The 24,604-nt window shown below is 39.5% G+C and overlaps 1 protein-coding gene across 10 annotated transcripts in view; it reads left to right on the forward strand.

Moving 5' to 3' along the window:
- Nucleotides 1-24,604, forward strand: part of EHBP1 (EH domain binding protein 1) — a 223,844-nt gene that overhangs the window by 65,064 nt on the left and 134,176 nt on the right. For all 10 annotated transcript variants that reach the window (XM_086630928.1, XM_086630876.1, XM_086630906.1 and 7 more), the window contains exons 5-6: nt 18,799-18,980; nt 23,203-23,342. In XM_086630928.1, coding sequence (XP_086487054.1) covers nt 18,799-18,980; nt 23,203-23,342 — 322 coding nt within the window. The remainder of the gene's footprint in view (nt 1-18,798; nt 18,981-23,202; nt 23,343-24,604) is intronic.

A 24,604-nucleotide genomic window follows, 5' to 3' on the forward strand; every position in this document is an offset into this window, starting at 1 on the left:
TAAGCTTTCCTGACCCTTCATGAGAGAATAGATGAAAAAAGGAAGAATAAGCTATTGTGCCAAAGGGAGATGATGAAATTCAAGATCCACACACATAATCTCTGGCTCAGCCTCTGAAATGTTAATCCCTGGGTAGAATTATTTGAGCTGTAGATTGCAATTTATCATCAAAATGGCACTGTGTCAAACAATACTTCTTGTATGTGTGATGTTTAGAACGATCCAATTTTAATAGAAAATGGTTCACAGAGCACTGTCTAACATTTAAGTAGTAACTCATTAAGCTCAGGATGTTTTTGCTCATTTCTGTACACCCATGGTAATCGTGCGGAGTTATATTCCATAGGTCCCTCTTAGACTCTTTTATTAGCCGTACAGCATGCTTTAGGGAGTGGTCTGTTTTGATCTGAGCAGTGGCAGATGATGGGACTGCTTGATAGTGATTGTAACACAAAGTGGGCCGAGGTATTTATTTTGAGGTGCTCAGTCAATTTTTACAATGAAGAAATCTGCCAAAAATTTGCTGATGGCTTAAAAATCCCCAGGAGTTGAGATTTAATGTTTTGCCAAGTTGCGGTGAACAATTATTTTGAGGTTACAAAAAAATATTTTCTCATTACGTTTTACAAGCTGGAATGCCCTTCAGGTTTTTCTGTCCTTGCTTTTAAGTATGCCAGTAGAGGGAGTAGAAAAATAACCGTCCCAGTACAGATAAATATTCTGCACTAAAATTCAGCCCCTTTTCCCTTAGAAATCTAAGTATTTCATACTGCCAGTCTGTTACTGAAAGGAAAAGGTCTGGTACCTTGAGAAAATGGAGAAGATAACACGGCTCAGATAGTTTCTCAAATATAAGAATGTGTGAAACAGCGTAATTATTAGAGAATAATATTTTAAATCCAAAGATATATTTAGAATATGAATTACTTTTCTTTTTCCCCGTAGTACTTAAGGCTTGTGTTGAAAATCTCCGTGTAGTTTTATTGTTACAGCAAAACCCGACGTGTTTTAGTGTATGCTAATAAATTAATTTCTCGGCATTATTTTTTAAAAGTGGCCTCTATATAAATGTGCAAGTAATTGTGTAAGGCTTTTGCAAATATGAAATACTTTAAAATAGGGGGTTTTTAGGTTACATGTCTCACATTTTATGCTTGGGAAAGGTGAGAGGCTGAAGGAGGAGAAGGGAGGAAGTGGAGCGTAAACCCTGCCAGCCTGGCAAATTCATAATTCCTCTGCAGGAAGTTGTTTCAGAAGGCCTCGAGATTGAAGTGGAAACTATTTGGTGATCTTCCCGTGTTTTAAAAGTCTCTTTTGGCGTGATGGTAATTAAATCTCCTCTAAAAGTTATGCCAGTTGTCAACAGAGATTTTGCAAGTCTCGGCGTGTTTGGTTAGCAGGTATATACCCAGCGTTTCGGAATCGCAGGCCTGACTGAGCAGTCATGATGGCTGTGAACTGAACTATGAAGGAGACATTTGTCTTGGAGTGGACCTTTTGTGTTAATCCTTCCAACCTTTATATTGTAGCATTTCATGATGGTATTTAGTCAACGAATAACTTGTATTGTGCACTTGTGACCTGTCTCCATCAGAAATGAGCGTTCGTGTGGAATACAGTATCAGTGTTAGATAAGAATTATTATTTTATTTTCTATTTTTCCTGTACTGTGGCCTTTTTTTTCCTTGCAGGCTGGCGCCTTAGTAGCACATGTAGTTTCTAGATTAAAATTTATAAGTGGATACCGAGGAGATGAATGTGATTACATTGAGTGTGCAGCTGTTATTTGCTGCATGCAGTTGTTTTCTGTGAACCCTAGATAAACGCGTTTACCGGCGTATATCTGAGCACAGATATTCACGTCTTAAAATCCCACGTAGCAGTGAGATCACTTTTATGTCCACAAATGCATATGACAGCGTGTGTTTAATTTTAAAAGCATTAGGCTGAGAGCTTCACTGCTCTCTGCCCAGCCAAACCTACTATGCACAGAGCATATAAGCACCATCACCAGAGTTTTGTGGCTTTAGAAATGTGGGTTTTTTTTTTGGTTGGTGGGTTTTTTTTGTGTTGTTGTTTTTTCTCCTCCGGTGACTGCCTTTTGCATGTCTCTGGTGTGAGTTGCTACATCACATTGCTATTTCTGGTTTTGCTGCTGCATCAGCCTTGGTATTTTAGCTGTCAGGCTTGCACTCGCTTCCTCGCTGGAGTTCTGCCTCTTATTAGTTCTGTGTGCTACACTGAAAGCAGACATGCTTTCAGAAAATGTGTGTTGGACAAAATTACACAAAGGCATATTTTGTGCTGTAGCATCTATTGTGTTAGATGATTAAAGTTTTGCAACTAAAACTGATCATGCCTTGGTTGCGTCTATGGCTGTGGGGTTTTTGGTTAAATAGATGTTCAAACTGCTACATGTTTGTTAGGATCAAGAAAGTTATTTTTCATTCTTGAAAAATACTACTATGAAAGATAAAACTTATGTTTGATAAACAGGAAGTTCAAATTTGGTTTGATAGTAACCTTTATTTATACCAGGTATTTTGACCCCTGAATTGTGTATGAATTTGAGGATAAGATTTGATCAACTTAGTAGGCTGAGCTATTTAAGTGTGTGTTTGTTTAAACTTCCATTTCATGTGAGACACTTGATCAAGATTCTTGTGTGCCGTTTGCAGCATGGTGGTAATTATACAAACATAAAATCTGTCTTTAAACCAGAAATTGTACAGAAGCAAGTCACAACAAATCTGATAGTGTGTTTTGCGTTCTAGCTGAAATGGTATGAAGACGTCTCTTGAAGAATGGCTTTTAATGTGTCCAGGATGTGTACACAGATAAAAAAATTTATTTTATTCGAAGTGAAGATTTTGAATTGCTGTGCAGAAAAAGAAGAAAAAGGGGTTTTAGCTTTTGTCTCAGGTTTTTTTTTTTTCTTTTTAAAGTAATTCTGCCGTATTTTAGAGCTGCAATTATCAGGGGAAAAAAATACACATTTGTGTACAGTGCCTGTGGATTTTTTACTGAAGCCAAAGCTAATGGCTGTCAAGAAAACTTTGTTCCGAGCTTTCTGTGATATTTGGCCTTCTATATTTCTTTATAAGGACTGTACTAAAAATAAATAGTGGTAATCAGTCTCTGTTACGATTTTGAGTTATCTTTCAAAGGAAACCCAAGTCTAAGTGCCTGACCAAATTTTGTCTTGACAACATCAAACCTGAACAGATTTTTGTTACCCACGTTGTGAGCTTCTGCATTCCCGAGCTAATTGAATGTAACGTGTCATGCAGAATTGTAGTATTGCTGGTGAATGTGGACAGACCATAATAATTACTGCATCGAGCTTGTTTTCTGTGCAGTTGAAGCACAACAGCATACCCTTGATTTTGTTTAGGATAGATCTGTATTAATGCTGGCTTACAATTCTTACTCACAGAGCATTATCATTTCAGATCTGTGCATCTACTTTTAAGGTATGCCAATTGCTGTAATTAATTAAAGTGCTGCAGATGCTGCTGGTTAAGCCAATTTAAAGAACAGAGCGTGAATTTCCAGTTATGTGAGCTAGATAATGATAATGCCTTAACGTGGTAGTCGCTCTGTGAGCCAATTACTGCTCCAGATAGCTGAAGCAGGTCTGTGGTTCACTCTCTGCCGTTGCCCGTTCGCAGAATACACCTCTCCTTTTATGCCTTGTACTGCTGAGTAATCTTCGTTTTCCTCTCTGGTTGTGGGTGGTCCGACTGACAGCTTTTACTCTTAATAAGCTTAGAGGTAATAATCCAAGTCCTGTAGGTCACATGTACAATACGCTTTTTAGTTTCGTTTTTTTTTCCTGCTCTCATTTTGCCAAAACATTAGGCTCCCCGTAATATTATACGAGTGCTACGCTGACTACCTGGGACTGAAGCACTACTTTCTGATAATTGATTAACGCAGACATCTCGTAAGTGTTTTTATGTTACGCTAATTACGAGATTAACTCCGTTCGTTTGTTTCTATTTCCTTTTTTTAAAAAATTGCCTCCTTTTGTGGTGGAATATTTTTAAGTATGGATGGGTCAAATATTAAGTTAATTAACATAAAGATTTTTTTCCAATTCCGTAACTTAGGATAACTTCACAGCCAAGAAGTGGAAAGAAATATTTTTATTAGTAAGACTCTGTATTTATGATTCTTGTATTTGTTTTCAATGGCAACATGCTATGTTAATAAATAAACCATTAGAAATGCCTTTGCTTTTTGTATACCTGTGAACTTGTTTCTGGGGAACTTTAGAAACATGGACAGTACTTGTGCCTGTAAGACTCCAGGAATGTTTCCTGATGTAGCTGGCATGTAGAGAATAACGTATTTTAAAGAATGTGTAGAAAGGGTTATTTGAAACTGGTATTATTTTGTAAAACTTACTTTTGTGAATTATAATTTGTACAAGTCTAATAATAATATATGCAGGTATTGTAAATAAATGGGAAGCTGTATAATATGTGACATACTTACTGTTTGACTTGCTAATTGCCCAATTTCAAGTTTCAGGCTTAGATTAGGGAGACTCTGTGCCATGAATATTTCTGTATTTTGGAGTCAGCTGTACGATTTTGTCAGGTATATTTGAGTAGGGCTAATAACATACTAATAACTATTAAGGAGTGGCAGCTCCTTAGGACCCTGGAGTGACCTGAACCTTACGAAAATGAGTGCAGCCAAGTTCATATGCAAAATGGGGAGAGAGTGGAATTTTCCTAGAATGGAGCAGAGAGAACAGGTTTTCATCCTGGATCTGCAAGCATAAAGCCTTAAAGATCTGGGAGGGCTCAGAGAGCCTGGCGTAGATACATGGAAAATGGGCCCGGGAGCGAAACAGGGGAACATTGTTTTGTCATAGTTGAAGCTTGGGCCTAGACAGAGATGGAGGAGGAATTGGCTGCAGAGGAGAAACAGTCCATAATTTCTGAGAGGGAGTGGAAGAGAACAGAGTGCGCTACTTAGATGTCTCTGGCCTCATTCCAGAGAATGGAAATAAGACAAGAAAGTGCATGTGAGCATTTATTGCTTTATCCTTTTGTGTGTTCTTATGTGACCTGACACAAAGAAAAAAAATCTTTTTGGGAATCCTTACAAATAAAAATAAAAATCTTTGTTTCTCTTCAACCGTTCCCTATCTGCAAGTACAAGGAGCTGAATTCACAGAGGCTGGAACAGGAGAGAGTAAATCTCCATAAAATACTACCTGAAAAAGCAACCATATGGGATGGCTGAACCATTCTCAGTTTGCTGCTGTCAAAATGGATGGTTTGTTGGTCCTTCTTCTCTTCTCCCCACTTGGTGCTGCTGCCCCTTCAACATGCTGACTCTGGTGCTCACCGGGCCTTTGGAGAGCTCGTTCGTCTCCCTGAACCCACTGAAAACGTTGTGGGTTTGTGTTGTGGTTTGTTTTTGTTTTTGTTTTTTTCTGGGTGAGTTTTCTGCTGGTTTAGTGAGAGGAACTGAGTTGTGAAAGAAGAGCAAGCAGTGTACCAGGGCTGGTGCAAGGCAGGAGCCTGTGGCTGGAAATGCAGGATGCAGGTAGGAGATGAGTTAGGAGCCAAACGCCATCTGATCGGCCATGGTGTCAAGTAGGAGTTATCTTGTGCCTCTGCTCTGGATGAGGGAGATGAGGAGAAATGGGTGTTTCTGGGAGCACTCATGCTTCTCATGCCCTCCGGGAGCTCACACATTGCACCGCAGCACGGCTGTTCCAGATGGACCTGGTTGCCTTCGCTGGCCCTTGCTTGTCCTCCTTCCTGCAGTGTATCAGCACTGGAGGGACCGTCCCCTGGACAGGTCTTGGATGCTGCCAGCTAACAACCATGTCCCTTCATCGGGAGCAGAGAGCTGCTGCTCAGAGACCATGCAGTAGCCTGCTGGATCAAAACAAGCTTTCCGTCTTCTCCTCTCCTGCTGTCCTCTCTTCCAGTGCTGTGGTATTTCAGGGGCACCCCAAGAAATCATATTCTTCTGAGTGGGGCACTAGCCATCCTTTCTGAACCTAACTTCCTTTGAGTTTCCCTTGGGTTGGGCTGTTTCCTGCCTCACCTTATGTTAGTCTCTTTCTCCGTAGTAGTAAGATGAAAACCCTAAGTTCATGCTTTGTTTTTGGTGATTTTTAAGAAAGACACACAATAACTCATTTTTGCAACAGAGATGGTAGCAGAGGTTTTATGAGGTGCAAGTCTTTGTTGGAAGTTTACAAAAGAATGAGACCGCATTGCCTGGATGAGGTTGTGTCTTAGGAGTCCTTGTGGCCAGACCTCCTCCTAACCTGAGTAAGAGCTGCACTTACTGCTATATAGTTAACACTAAAAATAAATCCCCTCTTGCAAAAGTATGCATAATACTCTGCCTCTGTGTGTGTGTTTGTTTTCACGTGCCGTAAACCCGGAGATAGAATCTCCTGTTTTATAAGGGCTAATAATTTGTTCCCAGGTTTAACAAGGAGCTTAATCACATGGCTTTCTTTAACTTGATTTAATTACAAGTAGATCATGTGCTTGAAGTCAGGCATGCCCTTAAATACCTTCCTGGACAGAAGTGCATCCTTTTTGGTATCACTGCTTAATGGAGATGGAGGATTTACGGGCCTTATAGACAAGCTTTTGTGCATGTGCTATCCTGTGATAGCTGCAGCCAGTAACACCAGATCAGGGCCAAACTGCTAGTTACAACTGGCTGGAAGTTTCCATAAGATTTCACCAATAGATCTTCATTTTCATTCTATTTTTCATGTAATAGGAGAAGAATCCTGTCATTATGAATTACTGCCTGTCCTACTGTCTTGCATTATAAAACTTCTCCAAAAAAGACAGTAAGTTGTGTGCCTTGAAGGGCATTTAAAGAAATTGAATTGTGGGGCAGAATTTGAAAATTCCTTTCAATTATATTAAATATGCAGTAATTATTGCTGTTTGTTAAGACTGCAGTGGATTGCTTTGGGACGTAAAGCTCTTACTGCCCAGTACTTGGTGAGAAGGAAAAAAAAAATAATCCCTGTATATAGTTTTATGCAATTAAAAATCTGGAAAAACTTGTTTAAGAAAATGTTAGCCCAAGAACATGCATCTTTTGTCAGTATAATATGCAGCCCTGAACACAACTCTTTTTATCAACAGTACACTGTTTCATATTTAATCAACATAAAATGAAGTGCTTCCCTCACATGAATGTAACACAGATCAAGTCTCAGCCAAAGCAAATAAAAGAATGAATGCTTTGTTAATCATCCATAACTAATTTGTGCACACACAGAAAAAATGAAATCTGGTTTTTTGACAAGAGCTTTTTCATAGAAGCAGCAAGGGAGAATTGAACATGTAATGTGCATTAGTAATAGTGAATAGCAATGGGCAGATCTGAGATGTTTGCCTGGGACGGCTTCTATTTCTTGATACTAACAGCATTTAACAGAAACCTAAGATAAGAGAAGGGAGGATTTTTTTTTTTAACTTGTTTGCCAAAATATAAGATGACAAACCTGTGCTGAAGCAGACATGGATGGCTTCTTGTATGCCTTGCCATATATTCGTAAGTCTTGCAGGGAACTGCCACATATCTCTGTGACAAACTCAGCTAATAGATAATACACAGTGAAGAAAATGTTAAATGCATTGCTTCTTTGCACAGCCAATATGATTGTGTTGCTCTAGTGACAGTGTGGTTATGGTTGACAGGGCAGCTTCATTACAAGCCCCTGTTTTCAGGCTATTGCAGCTTTAAAAAAAAAAAATCACCCATTGGACTGAAATTTTTTATGCTTGTCAACCTCGAGGTGAATTTTACTTTAAGTGCAAAGTTAGAAGAAATCCATTTAGCTGTTTCTCTGATTTGAACAAATTTGAAGGGATGGATGGGCTTTTAAAAAGTTGAGGTTTATGTTTATTGCAGAGCTGCATTTTGGAATGCTTTGCGTTTGTCCTTGCTGCTACAATGTACCTTATGATGTTTATAAAAATACATATATAAACCAAGTCACCGCACCTGCACCACACGCTGTTCTCACTTTTGTGTGTGCACAGGGTGTGACAGCTGAGATGTCTGACGTGTGTGAGCATGCCTCTGTCCTAGCTTCACACAGATGTTCATTTTCAGCTACCTCCCTTTCACCCTGGTTCTATACCTACCCTTTGCCCCCTGCTGCTTCCCCCATACGTCAGATTCCAACCGCACGTCAGCGGGACAGCATTGGTAGGTCCCTGGGTGCAGTAGTTCTTATTCTTCATTTGCTCTGTAGAGGGGAGTGCTGCACGCAGGAACCATCACTTGCAAACCACACTGCTCTTAGGTAGACTGGGGAGGCTGCCTGAAGTAGATTTGCATATTAAAGTTGTCTCACTGAGTTTTTTGTCCCTGATAATGAGCTGCAGGTTTGGATAAAAGAAATAGTAATAAAGCAGCACGGGCAAGAGAACTGTTTGTTTGTATGAAGACACTTTCTTGAAGAGCCAACTCTACCAGAGTGAATTTTGTGGTTGGTATCACAGCCACGGAGATATGAGAGTTAGGGTGGGAGGAGGGGAGGAGCACCAGCAGGTCTAACAATTTCGCTGTAGTTTGGAGACTTTTCCAACTGTGTTATATCTTCTTGGGGTTATGTATTTTGGTGGTTTTGGCACATGCTTAAAGTGAAGTTGTGAGCAAGAGGTAAGAGAATAACAAAAGCACCATCATGAATTTAATAATGGAGATACATTAGTGTTCCAATAATAACTGAGTTGTTCACTTCGAATAAAATTATGCTGGGTTTTTTTGAAGTGTCCTTTTAGCCTAAACCTAAGATATTACGTACATGATAAATAATTTGACCCAAGGACCCTGGTTCTGACAAGGAGAATGGTTGATGTGTGAGCATCGCTGCTGAGCACACGGCCATCTGGCATTACAGACCATACATCCATTCATTCTGTGCTTTTCAAGTTAAGGTCCAACTGTCAGAACAGGAATAACATAACATAAGAGTCATAATATCTTCGCTTGACACCACTAACAGCTTTTCTGTGTCATAAGCCTGGCAAATTTTATGTCATTTAATGTTGTGCATTCGCTCTATGGAAGTTGTCCTCAGATAGTGACAACTGGTTGATGACACTCTGGTATTTTACAAAACTTGTTTGAACAGGTTTTATCTATGCTAAATAATTAAGTCTAGACAATATTATATGCCATTTTAAAATATAATATTTTCTGGAAAGCAGAATATAAGGTCCCTGGAGCAGTTAATCTTTTGACCTTGTTTCTTCTTTAATGAGTGTTACCTCAAACTTGCTTCCATGTCGGAGATTACAAAGTTGCTGAATAACGTGGTTACGTTTGTGAGTCTGTTTAAATAATCCAGAGTTAATTCTGGGGTCTGTACCCTGTGTGTCTTCCTGCATGGCATTTGTTTCTTCAGGAGAAGGCTTCCAGGTAGGCACAGCTTGATGTATGGAGCTATAGACCTTTCAGTGACTGTTCTTCATATTATACTGAATTCATGTTAAACATTCCACTGCTGAGCTTGAGGTATTATTTAAAACCCACCTTTTTAATTTCAAAGATTTTGTGTCTTTGTCTTGAAGTGACACCAAGAGAGAGTAGGCAAATTTAGAGCTTAGACTGGAAAGTGAAAAGAAGCTATAAGCAACAGAAGGGTTTTTCATGTTTGAAACCAGCAATAAATAGGGAACTAGTTTACCCTCTTTCTAAAAAACATTTATTTTTCTGCTGAAGACCATCTTCCATCAGTGGACACTAACTGAACATCTCTCTTGTGTAACTATTTGAAGGTTCGGTACCTCTCCATAGAGCAGGTAAGCAATAGAGTGAACCATAAAAATGGAGACTTCCTGCCAGGCAAGGTAGAGCTAAAGCGCCAGGCACTGGTAGCTGAGCTTGAATCTAGATTTTATAACAGATATTGCTATTATTTGAAAATGAAAACCAGAAAACAACCTGTGAGTCCCTTTAGTCAATATGTGGCAAAATGTGGGGTTATGAGTTGCTGAGCAGTAAATGATGTCATGGGTTTCAGGTCAACTTCGCTGTCATCCCCCTGGAGGAAGGAGAATGTCTCATGTAATAGGAAATTTAGGAACCAACTTAATCATCTGCTGTTTCTGCCCTTTTAGCGTTAGGTAAATTATCCGTATTTCTACTCTGCTTTGAAGCTACCTGTACAGAAATACTATACAGTTACACAATGAACCCTTCAAAAGCAGGGAGAAAAATAAACCCGAACCAGGGGGAGTATTGTTTGGAAGTGCCCCAGCCAAAGCAGAGCACAGGAGTTGCTCTCAGAGGCGGGCAGCACGCTGTGAAGGATCCAGCTCAGCGGCACACAGCTCGCAGAAAATGAAGGGCTGTTATTTTCTGCCAAACTGCCAGCCCTGTGTGCAGTGTCTTTCCCAACAGCTGGCCTCACCTGCCATGTATCCACACCAGCTCAAGCCCAGACTCCTTTAATTCTGCTCCTTTGAGAGCAAAGGTTTGAGGATTTAAAAAGCCGGTTGGTAATAATAAGTTTCTCTGCAAACTTCGGCCGAGCCTCTGTGAGCTTGTGTCCTGCATCCATGGCAAAAATAAAATTCTGTAAGTTACAGTAGGACTTTCGTTTACAGTCTTTGCTGTCTAAAAGTGATTTAATCTTAATGGCTTTTACTTACTGCCGATTTACGTAGTAATACACGCAGACGTGCGCATGCCCCTCAGCAGGCCCAGGGGAGATGGTCACTTAGCTGGCTGCTTTAGCTTTTGGGGCCAGGAAAGGAGCAGACAGTCCCCACCACGCAACGATCCCAACAGGAGAGCAAAGGGCTGCGAAAGGGAAGCAGAATATCAGACAGTATTAGGGCGTTGGTGAGCTCAGCACATTGGGATCTAGGCATTGCAGGAAAGGATGTGATTTTTTTTTTTTTTTTTTGTAGCTGCTGAGTGATACAGGATAGTCAAGTATTCCAGAGCTCCTGAGCGGTACAACACAAGCTGTGTCTCCACATATCCAAGCAAAGGCATATTCATGTACTCCACAAAGCTACGGTAATGCTTTCATAGAGCATAAGGACAGACAAAGTTTAGCAGGTGATTGAAGGTGTCTAACAGTAAATTTGAACCTGTTGTTGATGGCAACAGAGAAGCTTGCACAGCATCTCTAGAGGAAGTGATGTGAAAGAGCAAGGAGGAAAAAGGCTATAAATACCAGAGCAAGTGCTTCTTCATTTCTCAGCATCAGTTATCAATCTCACTGCATCCTTCTGTGGGAGAGTGTTCAGGAAGTGTTCCTGCTTTACTAGATAGTCCAAAGCAAGGAAGACATTTAAATGGATGTATAAAACACTCCCCCGTGTCCTTTGCAAAGGTGAGTATTTCAGGGTTCAGTATTTCTCTGCTACTTATTAAAATTGTCCTGCTCACCTGTACACTTTTTTTCTATTGCCCTTAGTAAGCATCAAACTACTTTAGAAGTGGACACCTGTCTCATACATGTGGTCTAATGATAAATGGCTTGTCTAAAACTTTAGTCATACACGTTTTTTGTCATGTGTCCAGTAGTTGTCTAAGAAGCTTAATAGTATTTTTGTTAGCAAAACAGGACCTCCAGATTTTCTTGGTAGTAGTTTACATAGTGTAGATGAATTACCTCAATTTATTAGATATATTTTAACTTTCTAAACTTTTGATCTGATATTAATCTTTGGAGATTTCCTGAGTCGGTGAATGCAAAGATTTGTGTGTGAAGATGAACAACGGTCTGTTGTTACCCACAGCAGGTTGCTCGAGTGCACCCACAGGTATGATTTTGATCAGAAAGAATAATTCACTACATACCTCAGCTTCTCAGGGTGCTAGTGACATCTCATGGGGCTGTCCTAAAAGCAGACCATAAGGAGACAGTAGGTGTGGGAGGATATTGAATTTCCTTTTTGCTTCCTGAAAGCGTTGTCTCCACTGGTGCTGAGTAAGAAACGGTATGTTGTGCTTCCAGTATAATGATTCATCAATCTGTGTGTGCCATAAAAAACATCATGTTGGTGTTTTTGAAGTGGCCTTTAGCCTAAACTGAAGGTGCTACCAATATGATAAATAATTTGACCTAATCTGGCAAGGACAATGGTCGCTTTGAGCCTCACAAATAAATAAATAAATAATGAAATCAAGTGTAGCTGTTTCAACATTTATATATTTTTAATTTCCTTCCCAGTCCTCACATCTAGGGTTCACTCAGACTTTTCTGGTATGTGCAGAAATTTTTAAACATTAAATTCTCGATTCAAATGCATCATAATTCTTAGTAGTGTTCTGGATACCTTGAACCATTATTTGCTTTTAAACAAGTTTTCAGCACAGATCGTGCTGCCTGCATTCGGTCCTCCAAATCTCCCATCCAACTGTCTAAATTATTTTAACTGACATCGTTTCTAATTTACTCTCTCCAGTTGAGAGAGCTCCCTGTAGCTTGTCTAGTTTAGCATTTAATTGCTGTATACTCTCACAAATTAAATTCTGTAGTGATCCATTTTGCTCTGCCGGTGAAGCAGTGATCTTTTCATCTAAGCAAGATGGCACTTGCAACTCAGCCGGCGGGGCTGGCATCCAGCGTCAGGAGAGGGGGAACTTTTCCGATTTCCGCGATGTGTGGTGGCTGTAGAGGCGGTGGGGTTTGTGCCAGAGGACAGCTTTCCTTCAAAACATTCTCCTTTTAATTCTGAAGTAAAGGAAAGCAAAATCCTCAAAACTTGTTCCTCTCAATGGATTTTACAGCTAGAAAAATTGCTTTGCCTAATTATTTTATGCCCAAGTGTGCAGCAGAACACTCCTCTCTAAAATCTGCATATCTTTGTGGGCTTTTTAGCATTCGCTTTTATAAAAGGTGAAAAGGCAGCCTGTAAAAATACTACGCTCTACATCTTCCTTTTCTGGGAGAAAGATAGTCAAAACTCATTGTTTCTTTTGACAGAAATATCAATATCCAATTAGGGGGTATGTTGTCTTCCCGTTATGTCTGTGTACGTGCTGTAGGTCTTCTGGCTTTGGCAGAGCCGAGTGCAAGGGGCTCCCACGCAGCGAGAGCTCATCCCAGCCTGGCTCTGCACCACTTGCAGCTATGTGGCTTCTGATTAACTTGAAACAGAGCAGGGTTTTGTCTCTTTTTGGGGGAGGTTCCAGTTGACTTGCATGTCACATTCAGGGATCCCTGCTAGCTCCTAAACAGTGTGTCCCGATGCCACGTTGAAGGCCAGAAGTTGGTTAGAAGCAGCCACGTCAGTAATGGCACCAGTGGATTGCACCTCTGCTGGTATCTGAGATGACAATGTTTTTAAAGTCTGTACAAACACATACAGTGTGCTTAGAAATTGGGAACTGCCTAGATTTGTTACTACTCATGCTGTCTGTAGTAAGAAAGAAAGCAGCTTTCATTGATTTACGTAGTGTTGCTCATTCTACGTATTTCTTTGTCTGAATTCAGAAATCAAAGTACTCCAGGTCATTAGGAAGTCTTTTGATTTTCTATATTGATTTTTGTTTTGCTAGCCTTCAAACTCTTTTTTTTTTTTCTTTTTAACTTCAGATTTTTAATATTTTGCTAGTTTTCCTAAAGTACAAGGATACACAAGTATCAACCAGCCGGTCAGCATAGTGCGAAGCCAGGAGGCACATTCACATCCTGCTGCTTCCCCAGCTGTGAACAGCTGGTGCACAGATAGGGTTATTTCACCCAAAATATGGTGTGTGCTGGAAGCATTTCAGGGACATTTCAGAGCAGGAGGAGGAGTGTGTCAAGGAGGATGGAGCTGCTTGCGAGAGAAGGGCATAAAAGCGTGGAATACAAAAGCAGAAATTCACCAGCACAAGAGAGTATTCCGAAGAGGTATTTCTACATGTTTACGTGTGGTTTTTACTCTGCTTTAAGTAAATTATAATGATCATTTTTTAAACAATATACTTTGTAAATAATATACAGGCTTCTCAGACCCTTTGGTCGACCCAGCACAGCCACTATTCTGTTGTGCAAGAAGATAGGCTTCAGTTGTTGCTGCTAACATACCAACTAGTTCTTTTTTAATAATTTATTGGCGATTTCTAAAAGAATTTTTTCTGGTGTGTTGCTTCTCTTGCTAGAATGATACAGTAGCAAACATGAAACAACAAAAAAAGATTGTGAACCAATATTCCACGCATTATCTTATGAACCAAACAGTGCTTATTGTCAAACACGATAGTATGTTTGAGCTGGAAGATAACCTGGAGATATGTGTATTTTACCAGTATTGTGGGTTATCTTCTATCTTTCTGTGGTATTCAGAATATCGTAGTTGATTTTATTTGTGTAATGCATTGCCTTTCTTAAAAAGTGAAGAGCTTCCAAATCACTGGTTTTTTACAGAATGAAGTCCATCTTCATAGTCAAATGTTGTAGATTATTTTGTCACCTGTCTTTATTATCGTATGGATCATTTCCCTCTTGTGATTTCAAAATTGGCTTTTCCATGCACTCTTTCACAAAACAGGATGTGGCAACTCTGGCAAGTCACATGTATGTAAAATACCAGGAGGGATAATTGAGCCTTACGCGTTTTAAACTTCGATTATATAGTTAAAATCAGAAAAGTTGAGCAATTAACATGTTTGCATTGAGGTCCCTGCTTACCTTCCACAAAACTCCATGTGCTCATGTGAGACACAAGTAACACCAGGTCAGACTTTTACTATTAAATGGATGTTATATTTTTAGTATCTTGCCAAAGTGTGCTTCTGTTTGAAATAACTCATTCCAGCCTGCTGCTGAGCTGTTCCCGTATACCCCACTCAGGTATTTCTCTTGGATTATTTTGTCTCTATTAATTTAAGAATTATTTATTCTCCTGCAAGAAATTTCTGTGTGGTTCTGAGGTAGCTCAGGTTGTATTATATGAAGCATGTACGCTTTTTTTGAAGAGGATGTTACAATCTTTGTAAGAAGTGGTTATTAGCATGTTCTGATGTTTAAAGACAATTTTTTAAAAGTTGCTTGTGTCAGAGTAGAAAACATAATCCTTTGTGAAATCAGTCATGGACCTGAGCACTTTGAGATCGTGCTTTTCATGGGCAAAAAAGCAGCTTCCCCCCTTTACTTACATAGCTAACACCACATAAGGCCAAGCCTATAAAGCTTAAAAGGGGAAAACATTGCAAAGCTTCTAACATGCTTAATTTTCTGGGAGAGTATAAGGATATACTTAAACTCGCATGTTAAGGAAAACAAAACTTGAAAGATCAGGGACTGTCTATTTTCCTTTGGGTTTTTTTTTGTTTTTTGGGTTTTTTTTTTAATGTGATAAGTTTACAGATTTGGATTTTATATAGGCAATTGGAACCTGAAAAGTCAACTTCTGTCTTTGGCCCGCAGAAAGATTATGAAATGAATTCCTTTCTCAGGAGGACTGAACTTGATTGCCAAGTATGTCTTATTCTTCACAGCACCTCAGGATATTTAGTGCTAAGAGAATCTTCTTGCACATGGCTGATTTCTCCCCTTTGTACTGGCACACAGCTGCCTGCACTCTTGTCTGCCACCTCCTCTACAACAGCTAACCCCAGCAGATTTCACAAGGAACTGATGATGATGATCTTCACTGGGAGAACTTCACCTCTTCCTGATTCAGGTCTCTTATTCACTCTCTGATCCAGATAATCTGAAGCTGCAAATGGCAAGATGATCATTTATTCAATAAATAGATACTAAGTGAAAACGTAATTCCACATAATTCCAAAATTCTCCTGCCTTGAAGTCCATGTCCAGCTTTTGGATGCTTGCAAGTTTAATGCTCTGTCCTTTCTCTTCACTTCAGATTCATCACTGAACTGGTCTTTGGGTTGGCTTAGCTTGTTTGCTTTGACTTTTTTAGTAAAATCACCTTGATAAACACAGCCTGCATCTCAGTTGTGTTATCAGTGAGATGGTGTGTTTGTAACAAGAGAAAGTAGCTCTGCCCTCAAATGTACCTTTTGTTTCTCGGGGTCACTGAAGCGTATTTGTGTTCCCTGTGATACCTCGCAGGGACCTCGTGGGAGGCCAGTGTGTTGCTTTCGTAGCATAAGGTGTAACAGGTGAGACCGCACTGAGAAGCTACACAGGGAAATAATCTAGGTCTTTGTTACATTGAGGATGTTTACAGCTGCTAGGAGGTGATTCCCATAGTCAAACTGAGAAGAGTATGTCAGAATATAGGCACAGTATGGCTGATCAGTGGTTCATCTGGAAGGCTGCAACCCATGTTCATGATTTGTTCCCTACACCTGTTTCTCACTTGGTGTAGATACACCTGATCTTTTTTGGGGTGTTTTCGTTGATGAAGGGGCATGAGGACGTGACAACAGCTGTGCATCTTCTTTAAAAATATAAAAAAAAACCTTTTTGTTTTAAAGGAAAGCCTAATAGCATAATTTAGGAATAGTGAACAAATAAAGAGTCTTTCCACATATTCAAGTTCTGTTCCTAACTATCATTTCAGTAAGGATAACACTGACACCGTAATACAGATTTTAAAGCAAGCTAAGATATAATTGGGTTTTGTCTGCAAACATAAGCTCTTCCCCACTGATGCAAAGAAGGGTCAAGTCCAAAGTGTGACAAATGTTTCCTAGTCACTATAGCCCATGGGTAGAATGTTTTCCTTTGGCCTGACTGAAGATGAGAGCCTTCAAGTTAGAATCGTAGAACCATTGAACAGCCCAGGCTGGAAGAGACCTGGAAAGATCATCTGGCCCAACCTTTTGTGGGAAAGGAAGCCTAGGCGAGATTAGCTAGCACCCTGTCCAGTTGCATCTTGATGCGATGGGAACTCTTACCACGTGATGAGGACCTGTGACGGGGACTCTACCACGTCCCTGGGGAGGTTATTCCAGTGATTGATTGTTCTCGCTGTAAACTATTTCTTTCTTATATTGACATGAAACCTCTCCCGGTGCAACTTTTACCCGTTGTCCCTTGTCTTCTTCATGTGACTCCAAGTTACTTTTTAGTTTCTGGTTTCTCCTTTTCTGTTTGGCCGAAAAGCACATGCACCAGAATTGACAATTTGTTTTTACCACGCCAATCGCATAAATATTTGCACACCACATTATGTGCCAGTTATGTGCCAGTTTTCTCTAAAGATACTTTAAAAAAGTAACTAGAAGAGGTTTAAGCAAACTTCCTTTCTGTTCACCTTGACCATCTTTTTCCCACCAGCATATCAATATTGAAAGTTTAGCTTTATGAAACAAGTTACTGTTAAGATGCAAACTGCTTCCCTACGTTTACCTGGAGAACACACAAACCAGAAGTGCTATGTCTCTTGTGTTGCTTTCTGAACAGGTGCCGTGGTAAATCTCGCATTCAGAATAATGAGTTGTAATGTTTAGTTATTCTAAAGGTGTGCTACAATAACAGATTATTGTTGTTCGTATCTGTGTAATAATTGAAACTCCCTGATCATACTTTCCATTTTACACATTGTCAGAACCTTGGGCCTTAATCTTGCTCTTTGATTGACAGTCGCGGCCAGGGAAAGAGCACTCGTATTGTTTGTGGTAGTCGCATCTGTTCGCCTTGATTCAGTTGAGAGTATTTGCATATTCTTAAGTATTTCTTCTGAGAGGGCCTAAATCCTTCTCAAGTGTTTGATGCATTTTTGAAATTCATTCATAAGGTATCTACATGCACTAATAGTTCTGTATAATATTGCTGTGCATAATCTGACAGATAAGGCTAGTTTTTTAAACAAGGTATTCTTTGGGAATGACATATTACATTCCGACTTATTCTACTGGGCAGAAATGTCAAGTACTTTGAAAAAGGATGCTTGAATGTTTCGATTGAATTAGTATTCTTTATTCAACACAAATTGTCAACTGCAGTAAAATGTAGTCTTATTGTGAGGACATTTTTCAAAAGAGTTAACAGCAGGGCTTTTTGTTTTATTTTTGTTACTCGAGCTTTACTACATATAATCATTTCTTTGCTGCTGATGCTGATATTAGATGGAACGAGAGAGTAGATTCTTAGATGCATTTTAGATTAATTTGAATTGTTAAACTGTGAGCAACATCTTTATCTTGAAATGCAACTTAGGCTTTTGAAATACAATGTAGACTTTTATCTCCCTCTTTATCTTGCCTTTTTTTTTCTTTCAAAATTTTATCAATATTTTTGGAAGATTTATAGGACTTCCTTTATTTGGAAGAAATAAGGAAGTCAACCTTAATTTCAGAAACCTGTCACTCTTAATAGTACATGTACCACACTAGTGAGAGATACCATTGCTTTGAAAAATATTCAGGCATTATAGTTAAGCATTGAACACAGAAAGCAGTTAAAAATATTAAGTTGGTGGCCTCATACCATTATGTAGAGAAATATATGCGTAACTGAAACCTGTGTCTTCCATACATTGAAAGTCCTACTCCAGGACTATCCAAGTTTGGACAAAACTAGTCCAGTTTGCTATCAGAAGGAATGGAGATATATTCCTCCTTGCTTAAATGGATGTTGGCTGTGGATGCTACAAACTTAAACCCTTAAAGACCTAGGTTTTCATATGGAAGACCACTAATCACAATGAATAACTTTCTTTTTTTTCCCATTGTTCAAAAAGCCACCATTAGTGACTGACCGTGCTTAAGAAATGTGTTTCTGCAATAATGCCTGCTGCCCGTGTGCTTGAAAAAAGAATGATGCAGATTTAATAAGTGTATTTTTTGGTTTATGCACATGCAGGTTTCAGTGTAACAGCAGCTTTTATGTTAGTTTTGGTTTTTCTTTGCTTTCAGGAATCTCCTTCTGGACGCAGAAAAGCGCTTGCCACGAGCAGCATCAACATGAAGCAGTATGCAAGCCCCATGCCTACACAGACAGATGTCAAGCTAAAATTCAAGCCGTTGTCCAAGAAAGTGGTATCTGCCACACTACAGTTCTCTTTATCTTGTATTTTCCTAAGGGAAGGAAAAGCCACGTAAGTAGTTGGTTTTTTTTTAACCAGATAGCCTGCTTTGTGTTGCTTTTCAAAGAAGTCTTTGGATAAAGAGCTCTTTCTGTATAGAACGGCAGAATTTGAGAGTGTCCTTCAGCATACCTATCATTCCTGCCATACTTAGTTTCTTAGCTGAGTAAAAGTCGTTTCTTGCTCTGATTTTAGTCTTGTGTTCTTCAGAGACAAACAACTCTACCGTTACAGGCGTTTTAAATAACAGCAGCTTATCTACAGGTTTGAAATCAGCAGGAACATATGTTTGTGTGCATGCATGTGTTCATCCAACAATACCCTTAGCAAACTGCAAGGGAAATGTGGAAAGGAGAACCTGTTTTTATTTCACCTGTTTCTATTTCACAAAGAATGAAAGACAAAGCCAGTTGCAAGGTAAGAGAGGGTGGAGTCAGAAGTCTAAGGTTTTTTGGTTGAACACAAGAACATCCTGTGAAAAGAATTTGCTTGGGCACTGATTAACACTCCCCCTATTCACTGACCTGGTTCTGTCTCTTATTTCAACAGCCTTTGGAGGGCGGAGAATACAGATAATTTTTGCAGAACCTATAATCTCTCTTGCAATTTCTGTCAGATTTGAGATGTCAGATGTTGACAACTTCATGTCGCTGGAGGATGGATTGTTTGTCACCCATCCTGTTTTGCTTTTCCTTTCTGTCTCTAGAATATGGGCATCTGAGAATCATAGGATCATTTAAGACCATTGAGTCCAACCGTTAACCTCACACTGCCAAGTCCACCACTAAACCATGTCCCTAAATGCCATGTCTACACGTCTTTTCAATACTTCCAGGGATGGTGACTCAGTCACTTCCCTGGGCAGCCTGTTCCAATGCTTGACCACTCTTTCAGTGAAGAAATTTTTCCTCATATCCAATCTAAACGTGTCTGGCACAACTTGAGGCCGTTTCTTCTCATCCTATCACTTGTTACTTGGGAGAAGACACTGACCCCCACCTCGCTACAACCTCCTTTCAGGTAGTTGTAGAGAGCGATAAGGTCTTCCCCTGAGCCTCCTTTTCTCAAGGCTAAACAATGTCAGTTCCCTCAGCCACTCCTCATAGGACTTCTGCTCTCGACCCTTCACCAGCTTTGTTGCCCTTCTCTGGACACACTCCAGCACCTCAATGTCTTTCTTGTACTGGGTGCCCCAAAACTGAGCATAGTATTCAAAGTGCAGCCTCACCAGTGCCGAGAACAGGGAGACAAACACTTCCCTAATCCTGCTGGCCACACTCTTTCTGATACAAATGGCCAAACAAGAAGGGATAGATGAGGAAACTACTGCTCTAGTGGTTCTTTTATCTCTTTTAAATTTCTTTTTTCCTCCAAAAGGCTAACAGTTCTAGCTTTCAGTATTCTGAATGCACTTGTAGACATTGCCCACTGCAATACAAGTGCCCCAAAACTGTTGCATGAACAGCTTTCCAGACTGCCATGTTAAGGCAAACATTTTGACAAAAAAGCCTTTGTGTCTGCAGGCTTAGAAAACCACAGATGCATTAATTACTGTTACTGTTTCCCTTCTCTGATTAACCTGTTGTGAAGCACATTTTGACCTACCATGATATTTTGAAGTATCTAGCTGTGTTTTAACATGGTGTTGCAGCTGAAAATGGGAATGAAAAATCAATATCTGATAACTTCTTGACTTTGGAACAACCAGCATCCATAAACTCTACAGTAAATGGCTGTACTAGATTCTTAGTGGGTTTTGAGGCCATAATTTGTAAAAACTGATGCATTTAGTATCACATATACCTTCTTCCTGTTGAAATCAATAGGTTTCAGACTGAAGACTGTAAGTCAGGTAGACTGTAAGTTAGCAACAGGGCTTTAATATTGCCCTGAATCAGGACCGGAAAAACAATAAAAGCTCTTGTTTGTGAAAGCATTGTTTTCCAGCATGTGTAAATAGAGACTGTCTTACTAGTCAAAATAAAAGAGAGAATTCAGTTGTCAGATATGTGAACAGGGAAGAAAAGGTAGCCCGATTAAGGCTTGCTTACGTCTCTCACAAACTGTTGTAGTTCCATAAAGTGAGATTGATCTTTAATTTTATTTTATGCATTTTATAAATAAAATACTGCAATCTGTTGCTGTGCAGTACTAAAAATCATCTTATTTCTAAATCACAGAAAAAAAATATTACAAAGTATGAATACAGGAAAGACAGTAAAAAGAGTACTTTGGAGACCTTTTGATTTCTAAACTTTATGTGAACATGTGATACACAAGATTTGTGCACTGACTGCTTCCAGCTTTTTGTCTTTAGTCCATAAAAGAGCCTGCCCATCAATGCGGTTATAGGATGCTACATTTTTTCCCCTGTGCTTAAAGATTTGATTTAACCTATTGGTTATCAAAACAGGAAGATGAAACCTCGAAGATGCTACGTAAATGGAAAGGTCTTTGACTTCCTGATAGTAACTTATTTTATATTTATTATTAGTGGGACTTTTTATAGGAGTACTTAGTTGTCCTATGTAGCCACGGGTTCTGTAGTGGTGATTACATTGAACTCACACAGTAGGAAATGGTTGTCCCAAAGAGCTTCTGATTTTAACAGCGTGTTAAATCACTGAGTTTAATACTATGTTTTAAGTGCCTCTGTATTTCTGTGCAGATTTGAGGCATGATTAGTATGTCGTTTTTATTCCTATAAGTGGTACCTTCAAAATAATTTGTATAGCTTTCTTGGCATTGTTAAGCACAAAATCTGTGCATCCGGTTTTGTCATTATCAGCTTCAAAGGAGATAGAATAATTTGGGTTGGAAAGGACCTGTAGAGGTAGCTAGTCCAGCCTCCTGCCTAAAGCAGACAGCAATGTCATCAGACCAGTTTGCTCTGGGCTTTATCCCACTGGGGCTTGGAAACTGCCAAGAATGGAGGGTGCGCAACATCTCTGGGCAGCCCATCCCACCACTTGTTGATGACTCTTCCAACTCTTTTCTCACATCAGATCAGAACCTCTCTGGTTTCAATTTGTGTTGATTGTCTGTCATCCTCCTGCCTTGCACCACCATCTTCTCAGCAATGTCCTCATATGTGCTGACAGGTCCTTCCGAAGCCGTCTCTTCCCCAGGCTCAACAAGCCCATTTCCCTCAGCCTCTCTTCATAGGGCGAGTGCTCCAGCCCCCCTCATCTCAGTGGCCCTCTGCTGACCTTACTTCAGTTTATCAACACCTTTTCCTGTACTGTAGGACCCAACACTGGACAAAGTACCCTAGATGCAGTCCAACGAACTCCAAGTAAATGGGGGTGATGGACTTCCCTCAGTCTACTGCTTGTCCTGTTTCAGTGCATCTCAGGATGCTGTTTGACTCCTTTGGCTGCCAGGGCATGGTACTGACTCTCCTTGAACTTGCTCTCCGCCAAGATCTCCAGACCATTTTCAGCAGAGCTGCTCCCTAGCCAGGCAATCCCCAGTCTGTCTTATTGTAAGGAGCTTAAAAAAAAATTGATTGATCTCAATAAACCCGTTGAAATGGTTTTAAAAAATAAGAGGTAAGACTGCTGTTGCTTCAAGAATGACATCATGTACTTCAAAAATCTTTGGGTTTTTATGAAACAAATGTAGAGCATCTGTTTCTCTGAATCTTTACTTGCTGTCATCTTTTCAAACATGTATTTGATATGAAAGGTACAGTTTTGTGAAAGAGAGAGAGAGAGATGAGATACAGTCAAATAAGAATTGAAGTTGACCACTGATACATAATGGGTTTTTATCTTTCTAATTAATTCAGATATTTAGAAAAAGGATTTTAATTTCTGTAACAGTGTCAGGAATCCTGAATTAATGTAGTGATAGGTGTCACATACAGCATATGGACAATAGGTCTGACCAAGCATTTCCACTTCAACCAAAGGAGACCAGGTAAGTTGTTTACTAGCATTTCTGAACTGGTTTAAAATTTTGATAAGCAGTTGTTAAATTGACTCTTAATGCATGGCAGGACTGTTTTTACCCTTCAGAATCTTGTTAATAGAAAACTTTCCCTTCAGAAATTAATATACATGAGTATATTCATTTTGTTCTTTCACTGTATTCAAGATCAGATCTGAGATCAGAGACGTCCCTGAAGAAAAGAAAGCATAAAAATATTTGAAAGATTTTTAATAATGCACTAGTGTCAGAAATGGTATTAGTAGACTGCGTTTTAATGCCTGGTTTGAAATTTGCTATTTAGGGATGAAGACATGCAAAGCCTGGCTAGTTTGATGAGCATGAAACAAGCTGATATTGGAAATCTAGATGATTTTGAGGAAGATAATGAAGATGATGAAGAAAACAGAGTGAATCAAGAGGAAAAGGCTGCAAAAATAACAGGTTGGTTTTGCCACAGGGATGGTAAAATATAGTTCCCTTTGCTAATTGCCAGCTGTGTTTCATGGATTTTATCCTTATGCTATATTTGTATTCAGTTTTTTAAAATCCAAACCGAAACAAAATTCAGGATCGTTTGATTGAAGAGAGACCCATCCATAACTCAACAAAGTTTAATGTTTGTGAATTTGAGAGCATTGATTTGTGTGTGTGTGTGTTTCCTGTTTTTAGGAGAGAATACACTAAGTAGGTAGCGTTTTAGGGAAGCAATGAACCAATGTGAACAGAAGAGAAAAAGACGGAGAGAAAAGGTGAGTGAGCGAGAAGGCAAGAGGATGAGCTGAAGTGAAATAATGAAGACAGTTTGTGAGAATAACTGCGAAATGAGTTGTGCCATGGGTAGGTGCTGAGGTTCTGCTCAATAACATGGTAATTCCAGGCAGCGTACTTCTGCCTTTTGGTTGGGGGTGTCTCGTGGAAATGAAATCAGGAGACTGTTAAAGGATTTTAACAGAATTTGATAGAAAGCTTGTTTGAAGTGAGATAGTATAACCACATTTAAATTGCTTGCTGATGAAAACACTTGCTGCATGCAGGATAGCTGAACTAATCAATGTAAGTCAGATCAGGGTGTGATGATGTTAGATTATTGGTAGAGATCATTATGTAGTACTGCTCCAGATGAGTTCTGTAGGAACTCTTAGTGTAAAAGAATCAGGAAAAGACAAATGAACTTCTGGTGCTACCATGATGCCTGCCAATTCTCTTTAAAAATGTCTGTTGAAATAAAGGGATCCTTCTCTATGGTGGGGGAGAACATCCTAAGCAGAGAAGTGAATTGTCAAATCTATTCTTGAATATCCTGAGGAACATAGGTTTGGTGTTGTGAAACGTTACTTACATCGCTTCTTTTTGAGCTTTTGTTGCAATCGAAAGGTTCAGCCTGAAGCAGTTATTACGTAGTTACATTTAGTGTTGTGAAAGGATGCAAATATGTTTTCTCCATGCTTTAAATATTCAATTAAATGTTTCGTACCCTGACCAAATCTGTACTTAGGCTGTATGTGTCAGGCACAGAGCATATTGGAAAAGTCCAGAATGAAATATTTGAGAGACAGACATAACGTATTTTCAGTTGAGGAGTGGAGAAATACCAGTCTGGTCACACTGAAATCATTCTACAAGGTCTTCCTCTCTTTTCCCAGCATAACCAGAATAATTCAGGTGCATGTCAGAACACCAAACAAAACCTGACATGTTCACCA

Source organism: Tauraco erythrolophus, chromosome 2 (genome assembly GCF_009769465.1).
Source record: "Tauraco erythrolophus isolate bTauEry1 chromosome 2, bTauEry1.pri, whole genome shotgun sequence".
Taxonomy (NCBI): domain Eukaryota; kingdom Metazoa; phylum Chordata; class Aves; order Musophagiformes; family Musophagidae; genus Tauraco; species Tauraco erythrolophus.